The 15102-nt window shown below is 35.5% G+C and overlaps 2 protein-coding genes across 2 annotated transcripts; one reads left to right on the top strand and one right to left on the bottom strand.

Annotated features, from left to right (window-relative positions):
- Positions 1 to 6314: 6314 nt before the first annotated feature.
- Positions 6315 to 9094, top strand: LOC114353542 (cholinesterase-like). Its single transcript, XM_028305584.1, has 3 exons — positions 6315 to 6597; positions 6777 to 8002; positions 8682 to 9094. The coding sequence occupies exons 1-3, from the start codon at positions 6373 to 6375 to the stop codon at positions 8869 to 8871; spliced, it is 1641 nt and encodes a 546-aa protein (XP_028161385.1). The 5' UTR covers positions 6315 to 6372; the 3' UTR covers positions 8872 to 9094.
- Positions 9095 to 9485: 391 nt separating this feature from the next.
- Positions 9486 to 14879, bottom strand: rtp (MORN repeat-containing protein retinophilin). The gene is made up of 4 exons (XM_028305574.1): positions 14819 to 14879; positions 13817 to 14012; positions 11284 to 11393; positions 9486 to 9741 (listed from the first exon to the last, which is right to left on the bottom strand). Exons 1-4 carry the CDS (start codon positions 14826 to 14828, stop codon positions 9587 to 9589), a joined length of 471 nt encoding a protein of 156 aa, XP_028161375.1. The 5' UTR covers positions 14829 to 14879; the 3' UTR covers positions 9486 to 9586.
- Between the last annotated feature and the right edge of the window lie 223 nt (positions 14880 to 15102).

Raw genomic sequence — 15102 nt, 5'->3', positions numbered from 1 at the left:
GTTAGTATCTTATTTCTAAAACGGACCTCGTCCTACTGAGCATGTGGCCATGATTTCAATAATTCATTTTGCCTACGGAGAGTCAAAATATTGATAATTAGCTTTTGCACGCCCGCGTTTTTACCCGCGTGAAAGAAGAACGGTCACGCCCCATACAAAAAAAAACCCAGACCCGACAGAAACGAGACATACCTAAATTTTTTGTCATGTCTTAATTAGTTAAATTATATATTTTTTATATTCGAAATCTATGTATAACACCCTTTGTTTTTGTTCAGGCGTTATACAAAAACTAATACAAAATGCCTATTTATCACCAAAATTGGTAAATGTATGTACCTAAATGTCTATTATTGCTGCTATGGAATGTATCTAGGTGACCTGGAGATACAGCCGGATTATACAGGGTGGAAACGAGAAGATACAAAATCTAAAAATTCAATGTTACCAGCTTCCATAATCTGTAACCTATTATTGGTACCATTTGAAAGAGCTCGTGAAGCACTTTCAGAATCAGTAACCAGTTTTTCGATATCTTGTATAGTTTAGAAATAATCGAGTGAGATCACTTATCGTTTCCACCCTGTATAATCCGGCTGTATCTTCAGGTCACCTAGATACATTCCATAGCAGCTGTAATAGACACTTAGGTACATACATTTACCAATTTTGGTGATAAATAGGCATTTTGTATTAGTTTTTGTATAACGTCTGAACAAAAACAAAGGGTAATATTTTGGTGTTATACATAGATTTCGAATACAAAAAATATATAATTTAACTAATTAAGACATGACAATAAAACTGAGGTACTTATGTCTCGTTTCTGTCGGGCCTGGGTCACAGATGACCGTTCTTCTTTAGTGTCACAAATCGGCATAAATTTATAGCTTATACAGTGTGAGTCACGTTAAAGTGTACATATGAAAATAGATGAAATAATACCTATTTTTATCGACAAAAAAGAGGTCAAAAAATTTTTGACATTTTTTTTAAATTTTTTATAGAATTTTTTTTCTTCCAATTACTTATTGTAAAGAAAACGTAATAAGTTTTAAACTAAGCGATATATCCTGATAAAATAAAAACTGTAATAATGCTAAATAACAGGCAATACTAAAAAAATACACAAAATACACAAAAAAGGCCAAAAAAATAATAAAAAAAGATAGTTTTTGAAAAAAATCTGCTTTTAAATTCGTGTTTTTTTGGTTATTTGATAAATTTCTCCAAAAAATGCCCCTATAACTGGTTGTTTTTATTACTTTGTATTATTCTCTATTGTATTACCTTCGTAAAACCAAAAATCACACGTCTCTATCCCTATCACAACGTTTGCAATGATCGTTTGAACTAAGCCTCTCCGGGCGCGCCATTCAAAGCTTCGTTAACAACGAAACTGAAAATGGCTCTAAATTTGTAATTTTGATAAAGACAAGTTAGATTTCAAATAAAAACAAAAGATTTCGAAGTAAAATAAGCATTTTAGTTAAAATTAAAATTGTCTCTACCTGTAGCGGAGAATAATGTTGTGGCAGGCCTTTGTTCAAACGATCATAGCAAATGTTGTGATAGGGATAGAGACATGCGATTTTTGGTTTTACTAAGGTAATACGATAGAAAATAATACAAAGTAATAAAAACGACCGGTTATAGGGGCATTTTTTGGAGAAATTTATCAAATAACCAAAAAAACACGAATTTAAAAGCAGATTTTTTTCAAAAAGTATAATTTTTTATTATTTGTTGAACTTTTTTGTGTATTTTATGTATTTTTTTTAGTATTGCCTGTTATTTAACATTATTACTGTTTTTATTTTATCAGGATATATCGCTTAGTTTAAAAGTTATTACGTTTTCTTTACAATAAGTAATTGGAAGAAAAAAAATTCTATAAAAATAAAAAAAAAATCTCAAAAAATTTTTGACCTCTTTTTTGTCGATAAAAATAGGTCTAGTTTAATCTATTTTCATATGTACACTTTAACGTGACTCACACTGTATATTAATCTGGGTTATAAACAATAATACTGAAAATTTCAACAATATCCGTTTAGTAGTTTTTGCGTGAAAGAGTAACAAACATCCAGACATCCATACAAACTTTCGCCTTTATAATATTAGTAGGATATATTCCAAATGCCATCTTTAACTGAACGTGGGCAAAATGTTTTTAAAACAATACTGGATATCAGAAAGCACCACAGGCCAGGGGTCCGATCCAACCAAAAGCTCACCAATCTGGTCTTGTGTAAGTTTCTACTACTAGTAAGTACATATTATAATTCCATTAAGAAAGTTAAGTTTAATAGAATGCAGTTAGATTTAACCACACATGCGAAATGTTACTCTGAAAATATACCATGCTCGCAGAAATGCATTGAAACTATACTCACTCTACTTCTGCCGCGCCAATTAGTATGCACCCTCGTTATGCGAGAAATTTGATTTAAGCTGCGCTCACACTATAAACTTAACCTCCACTGTTTTTGCCATCAGTTGGGTGTAATGCCAGCTCCACACTATCGTCCAACAGTCTACTGTGCGTCCAACCTTCCACGTGCCTAGATAGTCCTACAAAGACTATTATGTTTAATGTTGTTGGGTCGAGTTAGCGCTAATGGTGGATGGTCAAGATAAAAAGATTTGGCCAACTCACAAAGGAATCACTAAAAAAGGAGACAAAGTAAAAGTTTTTAAAACCTACATAGCATATATCGTCAAAAGCTTTTTATGCTTTTGAACTTGAACAAAACATAAAGAAAGACAACCATGACGCCAATCATAGTATCCTCCATAGTGAATGACATTGGAACGTCTGGCTCATAGACGTGTGGAGACTGGTGGGTCTTGTTGGTGAGACCTGAGTTGGGCTATTGGACGATAGTGTAGAGCCAGCTTAAGGAGCAAGGTATTATCTTCTATTATTAATATGACATCCTGGTAGTGAGGACAAAGTTCGAATCGCAGCACTATGCCTCAGTTAAATACCTCGTAGTACCTACGTGAAACTGTGACTCGCATTAAAACTAGAAAGAAGAAAGTGTAAAACTAGCCTTCAATAAATCCTATGTGTAGCACCGTTAAAGGTATAGTTGTTGCAATTCAACGAAGGCGAGAGACCTTTTAAAACTTAGTTATTTTAAAGAACAATTGAATTAGCAATGTAAATTTTGAAGCATGAGCTTGACCCTTCTGGTGGACATAGTCTTATATGGAAAGAGATCTTGGCCGACTGGAAAATGATGTACACGTGTACGAAGTTGAGGTAACTTAATACCAACCTTTGTTTAACAACAACTCCTTACTTTGAAATCATAGCAACACGTGTGCGAGTGATTATCATGCTCAAGACTTTGACGTGTATTCTATTGTATTAAAAACTCATAAAACTCATTTATTTTTGCAAACAAGCGTTCAAAAAGCACTTCTACACGTCCCAGTATTAACCCTACCACTGCTTCGGGACAGTAAATGGGCCAGTGCTGAGAAGAAGCAGCGCAAGAAAATCGGTCACTATTGTCAGCCTCTTTTTCAAGGGTTTTATTATCATTGTGTGGTATTACCAGCTAAAATAATGCTAAGGCTATGATCTACATTAGAATTGAACGCTGATACAATGTTACTTGACGGGAAAATTGGAAAACTATTCCATCATACGCTAGGTAACCGTATACTAAGAATATTGAAAATTATTAGAAGTCATACGCGTAGATCACAACTCAAAGATATTTTGGCCAAATAAGAACGTTAGGTATTAAGTCCTTACAGGGATAAGATCAGCAATAAGTACGAGTTTAATCATCTACGTGTACTGACTGTAGATTAATTAATTAATTATATCATTTATTTCAACAATGGTGGCGATCCTTGATAGACCCTTCACTTTTCTGCCGTTCCTGATTCCCACATAATTGTATTTCAGTTAATGACCTGGCAGCTCACGGAGAATTTAGTTCCCGTTTTGAATGGACTTCAGCTAGCAGCAGAAAACGATCTGTAAGGTTCTGTTTTAGGTTTTATTTCAGAGAATCTAAGGGTCGCGGGAAGAGCCTGGATGCGGGCAGCGCAGGACCGTTCATTGTGGAAAATCTCGGCCTTTGTCTAGCAGTGGACGTTATTTGGCCGAAACGAACGAACGAAGGGTCATTATCGTTCCGATAAAAAAGTCTGATTTTGCTCCTATACTTAGGAAGAATTAACGCTCCAATTTTGAAATTCGATTGTGTAAGGTAAGTAATATCACCTAATCTTTAATTGATTAATAAATCCAAAACTAGTTATAATGACGCTATTACAAGTTATATGAGTACTCCCTCTACCGAGCTTCAGTTATTTTAACGCCTGACTCAACAGCAAAGCAATTTCTCACATCGGAGCAATCTTAAGATGTAACTTAATGACCGACCAAGTTAATATGCTGGTTCAATTTTATTATTATACTCGTAAGTTATTAGATATGTATTATGGTATGTATGTTTACGTGTGTTAACCGATAATCTATTAAAATGATCAAACTAAGGGACGTTGACGTCATAAATGATTAATCAGAGTAATGATTGCGATAAAATACTTGTTTGAAAACAAAAATACTTTTCGATTTAAAATTCTCTATTAGTTATGTACGTAATATACATACATATTTGAACGACTCTTTAATACTTATACGTTGTATAAATAGCATCGAATCTTATCCCAAATCATCAGTAAGTATGTGTCATAATCTATACTTATAATATATCTGTAGAAATATCAATTCTGCACATGAAATATAATCAGTAAAATTTTTGTCTGTCTGTCTGTTTGTCTGTCCGTCTGTATGTTCCTTATAGAAACAAAAACTACTCGACGGATTTTAACGAAACTTGGTACAATTATTCTTCGTACTCCTGGGCAGGTTATAATATACTTAGGAATACCCACGGGAACGGGAATTAGCGGGAAAATCCTTTTGTATGAAAAACCTAAACCGCTTAAGTTAGACGCTTGAAATTTGGCATGCAAGTACCTTAGTAAACTTAAAGCTTAGTTACAACAGGATATTGCAAAATTCCCACGGGAACAGTAGGTAATTAGCGGGAAAATCCTTTTGTATGAAAAATCTAAACCGCTTAATTTAGACGCTTGAAATTTGGCATGCAGATATTTTAGTAAACAAAAAGCTTAGTTACAACAGGATATTGCAAAATTCCCAAGGGAACGGGAGTTAGCGGGAAAAAACTTTTGTATGAAAAAATCTAAACTGCGTAAGATAGATGAAGAGGGTAAAACGGGATACACGCGTACGAAGTCGCGGGCGGCCGCTAGTAGACAATAAAGAAAGATAAGTATTCACTGATCGATCCAACCGTGATAGTAAATAGCTACTGGCGTGGTTTAACTATTTCTTTTCTGTAAATAGTTTTAAGTGTCTAAAAATCTAATAAAAATGAAAATCCTACCATAGGATTTTTTATGTTAAAAAGACCTATAAGTAACACTCGAAGAGTCTTGCTGGTTATGGTAGTTTGCAGTGGTGGAAACGAGAGTTGGGATGACAGTACCCTGTCCATTGTCCAACAATCGTGCCATGACCGATAAAAAACAAACAGCTAACAGCCTAAAGCCCGTATTCACAAACATTGCGCGTGGGCCGTGGACTCACAGGATGACACACGAAGCAATCACAGAGCTCTATTCAACGCTGTGCGTTCAATTTGCTGCTTCACTTAAGCAAGCATCGTTGGTGAATACGGGCGTAAGTATTAAACATAAGTTCCCATGGGAACACTAAGGAAGGATCTTTTTAAAAACATCCATAAACGGATAAAACGGTGATAAAGTTTTTATGGGGGGAAATAGTTAAGCGAAATTGAGCTCTTGCATCCACATAAACAAATTAAATTACAGTAAAAACCGTTCTTGTTCGATGAAAATATTTTTATTTTTTATCTTATCGAGGTCAATTATATTACTTATTTATTCGTCAATAATGATTCTTATCAATAATACGTATTGAAGTAGGTATATCAATAATTTTATCTTTGAAAAATCCATCAGGAGCCAAGCGATCGGACTAAAACAAAAGGTTCTGTACCCACATAATGTATAGACGACAGCACGTTGAGCTAAGCATTATAGCATTTAGTACCACATTGGAGATAATAGGTTGCATAACTAGTAGGTTTCCTTAAACATTACAATTTTAACACATAATTCCTTAGAACGACGGGTTTTTTCATTCACTTAACTCATTCACTGAACCTTAGGACTGCAAATTTTGTCCGATCATTAAAATTTCAAGAATCATTTTGCTGTCAACACTTTAGAACAGCAATTGTGTACCGCATGTAGAAGAAAGAAACTATCTAACAGAACAGTTGTTTTCTTTCTATGATGGATAAAAAGTGGCGATGGGGTTTGCTCGGACTAGTCGTTGTGGCTGTATTATTGACAATTTTCTTAGTGATATTTCTTACGTCATCGACATCACCAGAAGAAATAATAATAGTAGACGCGCCAGTGGGATCAATCTCGGGGATTAGGGCCATGGATGGAGACTACAATATGTTTTTGGGCATCCCATATGCTCAAGTAAACTTGAGCAATCCTTTCGGGGTAAGTTTACGAAGATCAGTATTTGCTTTCTTTCATCAAATATTCTGATTCTGTCTTTAATAAAATCTATTGATGGAACTGCCACCAGATTCCAAGGGTTAACTCTTTATCAAACTACGTTTGCCAATTTAAATAGTAACAAGAAAGATACATTTTACCTAGTATTTTTTGTTTTATAGGCGTCTACTCCTTACTCAAAATTTGACACCGTCTTCGTCGCCGACGATAATTCGAAGATTTGTGCGCAGCCAAATTACGACTATGGAGTGTTAGATTGCCTACACCTCAGCATCTCAGTGCCAGACACAGCAAGAAACAGCCTACTTCCTGTGATGGTTTGGATCCACGGCGGAGCATTCGTATCAGGGACAAGCAATACCTATGGGGCCAAATTTTTAGTTAAACAGGACGTAATAGTTGTTACTATCAACTACCGTTTAGGACCGTATGGGTTCATGTGTCTAGACATCCCCGAGGTGCCCGGCAATCAAGGACTAAAAGACCAAGTCTTAGCTCTGAGATGGATCAAGGATAACATCGAAGCATTTGGGGGAGATGTCAACAAGGTCACTCTATTTGGCTTGAGTGCTGGAGCACATTCAATTGATTTCCACATTCTCTCTGATACTGAGATACTTTACAATAACGCCATTCTCCAAAGCGGTAGTTCTTTGGCTTCTACTGTATTTACCAATCACCCCAAAAGAGCTCCAATAGATATTGCAGCACAGCTTGGGTTTGTTACTGATTCTATGCTTGAAGCAATATCTTATTTGTCAACTGTGGATCCAAATCAAGTTATATACATATCTAATGCACTGAATTTTCTTTATAAGCCATGTACAGAAATGTACTTTGAAAATGTTGAACCATTTTTGACAAGACCTTGGGTTACCGCAGATACACCTAAAGTAGAAGGAATCCCTATTCTTGTAGGATTCAATGATCAAGAAATGCTTTTGCGGTATGCTAATAATTTTAATTTTGACAACTACAATGCTATTAATGATAGGCTTTCAGAGACATTTAATTTTGATGACGTGAAAATGGCTGAAATGGAAGCAAATATACGGAACTTTTATTTTGGAGATAAAGACATAACTGTTGACCTACTTTGGGAAGCGATAGAATTCGATTCAGATTACACGTATGTTTATCCCATTCATAGAACCATAAATAAATACTTAGCAAGCAAATCTCAGAGTATATTTTTATATGTTTTCGCTTATTATGGCGAAAGGAATTTGCAAAAAATTACTAATAATGTCACTATAGGAACGGCTGCTCATGGTGATGAGTGGCCGTATTTATTCGACTCCAAAGATTTAAATGAAGGACCAACAGTAGAAGATCAATTGATAATAGACCGAATGACAACTATGTGGACTAATTTTGCAAAATACAGGTATGAAAACACGTATTTATTTATCTTTTCAATTACCTACATTATTTTTTACTTTACATACAATTTGAATGTAGAATTCAATACCCATACACCTGTATTTCGTAGATATTTCGTAATTATGACAATTCCTTATAGCGTAATAAGCATTCTGAACAGAAAGTATAAATAATCGCTCTATCTAGATAAGATTATCAAAACAAGTAAAGTGAAGTCCTCAAATGTAAATTTCGTAATCAGTAAGAATTTTATTATAATCGATTCAGAAATGACACACAAAAAACAATAAGATACAAAAATAAATGCACCTAGTAAAAAAATATATTCTACTAAATTACCTGCTATCCTGCAAACCTATTTGGCGAATGAATTATTAGGTATATGCCTTATCGTTAGCTTCTTGTCACATAAAAAATGTTTTTTTATAATAATAAATGAGCTTCATTGTGATCACATCCAAATTTAGTAGGTACATACCTACCTATCCGATTTAATATACAGATTAACGAGTAGCTTACGAGTAAAATAAATAAACCCTCGGTTATTAGACACTGCGCCCATCGCACGCATTTAAATATTGACAAACTAAGGTAACTAAATACCTTGAGTTCCAGACGGACATAAACGCACTGTAGTGTTCTGTAGAAGAAAAAATATCCACTTATTCATTTTTTCGTTTCAGTGACCCAACTCCAGAGACATCAAGCTTGCTGCCCATCAGGTGGCCTTCGATCACCGTGGACTCGTACAACTACATGACGATCGACTCCGAAATGACGGTCGGAAGGCGACCCAACCACGGCAGGATGACTTTCTGGGACCTATTTTATAAGTTCAACGCGGAACATGAAAAAGGATATTATGAGAACTGATCTTTATCCTCATCATCTCAGCCATAGGACGTCCACTGCTGAACATAGGCATCCCCCAATGCTCGCTACCCGGTTGGTAACGGCATGCGTCCAGCGCTTTCCTGCTACCTTTACGATGTCGTCGGTCCACGTTATGAGAACTAGTGAATTAAAATTATTAGGAGTGTTATGTATCTTTTCTGGGCTTAAATCTCTGTAACAATAAAATTGATGTCTAGGCTTATTTTATTTATTTATTACGTAAACAACAAAAAACGAAAAAATTTCGCGAGAGTTGATTAATGTTTGAAACACAAAAGTTATTGAAGATTTTGATTTGAGGAATCTATAGAGCAGTACTACTTGTATTATGCAGGGCGTAGGTAGGTACAGTTCTGGTGTAATAGTGGTACAATACCATAAGGTATCAAAACAAAAATAATTTAATCAGACAATAATGTATTAAGGTTATATTTTAGAACTCATTTTAGAAAGAAAAGAAAGAAAAAATGTTTATTCAGTATCATCGACTATACACTTACAACAATACTTAGAATTATTTAATGAGTAGGTAATTACAATGATACTGAAAAGGTATCCACTCCGCATGGTGTCGTAGCATCTCAGTAGATAATGCCACGACGCTGGTCTTCCGTGGTCTTCTGTTTTAGATCAGCTTTCGAACCAAACACAGCCATTAATTATAAAACAAAAGTGCCTTTATTGACTCCATGAATTACATTTGCTGACACTGCGCGCGCGCCATATAGGCCACCTTCTGGGCTCGCTGCACCACCTCTGGGCAACGCTTGCGGCGCACCAACCTGCAGTCCTGGAAGAAGCCCTCGTTGCGAGGGAAACCGTTGCTGCCATCGCTGAAGGTCACCAGACCTGATGATCAAATAATCAATACTAATCTATACTCATACTTAATGATATAAGAATGAAAAAGTTTGTTTGAACGCGCTAATATCAAGTACTACTGGACCGACTTCAAAAATTCTTTCATCGTTGGAATTTACGAGTATAAGCTATAAATGTACCACGGGCGAAGCCCGGGCGGATCGCTAGTCTATACTAATATTATAAATGCGTAAGTAACTCTGTCTGTCTATCTTGCTTTGACGCCTAAGCCACTGAACCGATTTTGATGAAATTTGGCATATAGTTTCAGTCCCGGGAAAGGACATAGGATAGTTTTTATCCCAGTTTTTGAAACAGGGACGCGCGCTATTTAGTTTTCTGTGATAGACAAAATTCGATCCCACCAAAAACATTTCCATGTGAAATATTGTTTAAGCGAGACCATAATGGCTCGCACTATTAAGAAGTTTTCAGATCTTATGTAGAGCAAGCTTCTAACTCTACACGCACTAGCTCTATAAGGCCTAACTTCAAAAACTCTACTTCTTCGTCGCTACACTCATGGCAGAGTGGTTGTGATCGTCACAAGAACTCAACTCCTTAGTCAAAATATGTGACTTCGGTTCTAAAAAAGTAGGTACGTAGTGCCATTGAGCTTCGCTTGGCACGTCTTGGCGGGGGTCACGTCCCCAGATAGTCTTAAATTCTTCTGATTACCTTAATACGTTGCGGATTTCAAGTCAGTAGGCTATCCCCCGGGATTAATAGACCGGTTACTGTTCATTAAAATCTAAGCCAAGGCAAACGCTTGTTAATTTAGACATAGGACGGGGTTAAGTGACAGGTTCGCTAACTATCTAACCGTGAACTCAAGAATATAATTGTTTAGGTATTAAACCTGTAACTACATAGAAATAATTCAGTTGAATACTCAATAGATAAATTACGGAAAACTCGTAAATGTTTTTTGACAAGGTAAATATGTTTGAATGAATAGTCTGATGATATAGATAAGGCTTGCAAAGAATTAAATCATCAATAAATCAAACAATCGACCGATTCATAATTTGAAAATCGATCAAAATTACTAACAAAAGACCAACAATCAAATTTCAAATCAAGACTCATTTCATTTGCATTTTCCTTAAAATATTCATCTCATTTTCACAGACAATATTCATCATTATGGAATTTCTATGTAAGCAAAAACAAAGGGAAATAGTGGAGCCATGTCAACATTGCTTTTAGGTCACGCGCTGTCAGCATTTCGTTTTATTTGAATTTTGTAATTAACTGTCAGAAAAACAAAACCTATATTTTTTAATTGGACGAGATGTAGATGTGCGCCGTGTGCACTTAAGAAATTGTTGACACTTACTCAAATCGTTCATTTAAAATTACTGCCAAACGTTGCCTTTGGGCAACGCGGGGTCTTTGGAACGGTATACCCTAACCCTTTATTTAAATTTTTAACTGATTTCAACAAAAGGAGTTTTTTTTTATTGTACAATAAGATAAGTCTATAAAATCTCTCAGGATTGTATCTTTACATGAATTAGAAATTATTACCTAAACCCCAAACTCTTCCCCCTCGGAACTCCCCCTCAAACTTCATGCCATCTGCTCGCCAGAAGACTCCGTGACCATGGAACCAGCCTTGCATGAACTCGCCTTCGTACCTGAAATCATGTAGAATGGAATAGAAGGTATTTCTGATCTGTATGCATATTGAGTCAGATAGTATAAAAAGTTCCACTATATCATAGCTGATGTTATAAGGAGCTCGTTCGTTTCAGCCAAATGAGGTCCACTGCTGGACAACGGCCTCCACCAAGGATTTCCGTAGGATAGATAATTATAAGGAGTAAATTAGTAAGCTTTTAGGCTACTTTTATTTAAAAAAAAGAAAAAGATTCTGTGAAAAAAGTTGAAACGCACAAAATCGTAAACCGAATCCGCGAAAGACCGAAATCTGTTCAGAAAACAAATATATCTGAGTAAATAAAACGTATGATATTCATCTTAAAATTCCCTTCACAAACTTTCGCGGTATTTTGATATCCATACGAGTTGAGGGCTGCTAAGGGACTGCGCACATCATCGGGACGGCGCGCGGCAAGAGATTTTTAGGTGATACGTTTATAGATTTAACGCTACGGTTGAAATTTCAATATAGGCTATCGTTTCGGTATTATTAAGCATGCTGTGCCTTGCTGAAAGCATTAACATTGCATTTTTAGATTTATTATTTTGTCACCTAAAATCCTTTACCGTGCCGTCCCGATGATGTCCATAAAAGTACCTGCCTACTCGGTTTGAGGATTGAATTTTCAAAAACCCGGAGGAAATGTAATCCACTAATTTGTATGCATATCACGTTTCTTTCTACTCAGCTTTAAAGTGAAACTAAAACGAATTTTTATTATTTTTCTATCGCGTGGGTTGGTAAAGCTGATTGGCACTAATGTCAAATTTCATGATCCCCCAGAGGCTGTGCGCTTTGAGTAATTATTGTGTGCTAGCTAAACACTTTCGTTGCGGGTTACTGATAAAGCTTACATAGTTACTGACACAGTTATTTATAAGGCATAGTATTTGACATTCAAAGTTTACTAGCTACTCTTGTTCTTTTGCATCAACCACACAAACGCGTGCTGATCGCCATCGCCGGCGCGATCATAGGCCAATGACAGGTCGCGCGAACTGTGACAGTCCACGCAATACAAAGTATGTATATTCATTCAGCTCTAATACATCAGATAGAGTCGTCTATTATAAGTGGTTTATAAAGCTTAAAATAATAGTTAGCGATCTGCACGCGTTGGTGTGGTTGAAGCTTCAGAGAACTGTGAAATTTGATAAGTATATGTACTTTAACCCTCCGTGTACGAGGTGACTAAAAGTTACGTCCCGTACCAGGTGGGGTATATGACACACCCCAATATACAAAGTGATAAAATTTTCATTCAGCATTTTTTTAGGTGGAATTTAATATTTAATATTGATTATTTACGTATGCTAATTAGGTTTAAGAAATGCTCTGAGCTGAAAATATGTATTATAACTTTTTTATCATAAAAAACAAAAAGACACAATTTCCGTTGTTCTTGTAATTTAGGAATCAGTTTCCTATGTATAATTTTTAATTAGTGCCTTTAATTATGACAACTGTTTTTATTTAACAAAGTACAAGATATTTACTTATAATTTAAAAGTAAATTAAAAACTGAAAGGGTATAAATTTGTTTTGATCATCGGTTTTCAATTTACCACAATTCTGATGAAAGAAAATTAGTATGCTCAATGCATAAAATGGGAGCGTAACAATTTTATTTATTTATAAAATATGTTATTCCATTTCAGTAGCCCATAAATTGTATCACCAAGTACAAATTGTAGCCCATAAGTGTATGTTCACATACATCTTCGTATCTCAGTACTAAACTTCCAGATTCGCACTAAAAGTCATCTCATTTGACTAAAAGTGCTTGAAAATTTCAGATACCGTAAAAATCACGAAAAATAGTATTTGTATTCAATTTTATTCAATCGACAAAGCTAAAAATATATAAATTACACCAAAACTGTTACATTTTTTTTAAACTTTTTAACAACGTCCCGTACCAGGTGGGGTGTGTGACACCCAAACGCACTTTAAAGGCATGTAACTGAGTTGATAATCACCGCTGGACTAATTTTGCAACGCTGATCGAAGCAGCAGTGTCATAATTCCAGCTACTGAGAAGTTCAAATTCAGCACTTGCAAATTTTTAAAATTGTGGCTATTTTTAAAGGACTGGGGTGTGTCACACCCCACAGCGAGGGTTAAAGATTACTACTGTGAAACCAAAAATTTGCAGTGTATCTGCCAGATAAGTTTCTAATCATGATCAAATACTCCACATCCAGGAACTTTTGAAACTGGATCTAAATATAAGTACCTTAACATCATTTAGCGTATAACCTTGAATACCGATAGTGGAAATACCTATATTGTATTGAGGTGAATAACTTTAAACGGGAAGAAAATATTAGCATACTGAACGATTGGCTGAATTAAATATGTCTTTTAATTAATATCTTTCAATAATTTATTACTTACTTGGCGCCATCTGGAAAGGCCATGACGCCCAGTCCAGAGCAAAGACCACCGATCATGGCGCCGTCATACCGCGTCCCATCGGGCAGCACCAAGTGTCCCATGCCATGCTTCTGTCCCTTCGAGTTCCACTCGCCGACGTATCGCGTACCGTCCTCATACTTGTAGGCGCCGGTCTTGACTACTCCTGGATCTATTACTGCAATTGAGTTGACACATCATTAAGGTCACTTCTGAGCGAGCTCGATTCATGTATCGCATTTAAACTGTGGCAAATGTTTTACTAAATAATGTTCAAAGATATAAATAAGTCTTGAGGTGCAATTAAAAGGATCTAATAGACAAAGTACTAACATTATTGGTGACAGATTTAATTTCGCAATCGCTTCACGAAGTGAAGACCTTAGTTACTCAAAAAGATGGAGCGTAGTCAGTTTGGAATTTATTGTTACGAATTTAGGTACTCTAATAAGTTTACAATTCTTTCATTTTAATGAAAAAACTTTTGACCTACCTAGATCAAAAGGTCACAACAACTTCAAAACTTAAAGAAAACTTTATTACTTAAACTAGCTTACCATAGATCTAGAAATATTCAACATTTATTCGTTAAACACATTAACAACGTTTTAACTTAATTTAACAAAATAAAGCTTTGGTAGTTCTATTTTGTCAAATCGCAGATTATTAAATGTGTCAACTGACTGTAGAAGGTAATTTTCAAATATGATACGTGAAATGAATGTTTTGTTTACTCGCTATCAAAGTAAAATCTTTGAATATTAAAAAATCTCTTAATTGCCAATTAAAGTGATCTCAGCTACAACAGACTACCTAAAAGTTGTAATGAAAATTTACATCATCTAGACAGATAAGATGAGAATTTTTACTCTTATAAGAGTGTAATGGAAATATTTTTTTTAAAATTCCATTTGTTCACTAATGCGTCTATTGTTATTATTTCTGGCGTATTTTGACGGGAAAATATGAACTTCAAACACTTACCGTCAACCATGTTGAGTGCGTGGTTCCGTCAGTACTGAACCAACACTGTAAGGGCTTCGGCCTCAGCTGATATAATTGAATTACAGGCCGATGTTTATTTTATACAAGTATGCTGACTCACAACTCAAGGCTACTAATCAAAACTTAGGGATCACACGCAAAAATATTCTACGATTAGTCTGATAATCTTTTTTTCTGTTCTAGATTCTAGCTCGGTAAAAAAGGATGCAGGAAGGCGCTGGATCCGGGCCGCTTCCAACCGGCCAATATGGAAATCATTGGAA

Source organism: Ostrinia furnacalis, unplaced genomic scaffold (genome assembly GCF_004193835.3).
Source record: "Ostrinia furnacalis isolate ACB-3 unplaced genomic scaffold, ASM419383v2 OfSCF1734, whole genome shotgun sequence".
Classification (NCBI taxonomy): Eukaryota; Metazoa; Arthropoda; class Insecta; order Lepidoptera; family Crambidae; genus Ostrinia; species Ostrinia furnacalis.
Note: the sequence above shows the minus strand (reverse complement) of the source record. Positions and strands in the feature narration are given on the sequence as shown.

Excerpts from the sequence above, each read along its gene's own strand:
- LOC114353542 (XM_028305584.1), top strand. The coding sequence starts at position 6,373 with ATGATGGATAAAAAGTGGCGATGGGGTTTGCTCGGACTAGTCGTTGTG. Across the intron at positions 6,598-6,776 it reads ACTTGAGCAATCCTTTCGGG|GCGTCTACTCCTTACTCAAA; the intron begins GTAAGTTTACGA and ends TTTGTTTTATAG. Across the intron at positions 8,003-8,681 it reads ACTAATTTTGCAAAATACAG|TGACCCAACTCCAGAGACAT; the intron begins GTATGAAAACAC and ends TTTTCGTTTCAG.
- rtp (XM_028305574.1), bottom strand. Across the intron at positions 11,394-13,816 it reads GCCTTTCCAGATGGCGCCAA|GTACGAAGGCGAGTTCATGC; the intron begins GTAAGTAATAAA and ends ACATGATTTCAG. Across the intron at positions 9,742-11,283 it reads GGGAAGAGTTTGGGGTTTAG|GTCTGGTGACCTTCAGCGAT; the intron begins GTAATAATTTCT and ends TTTGATCATCAG.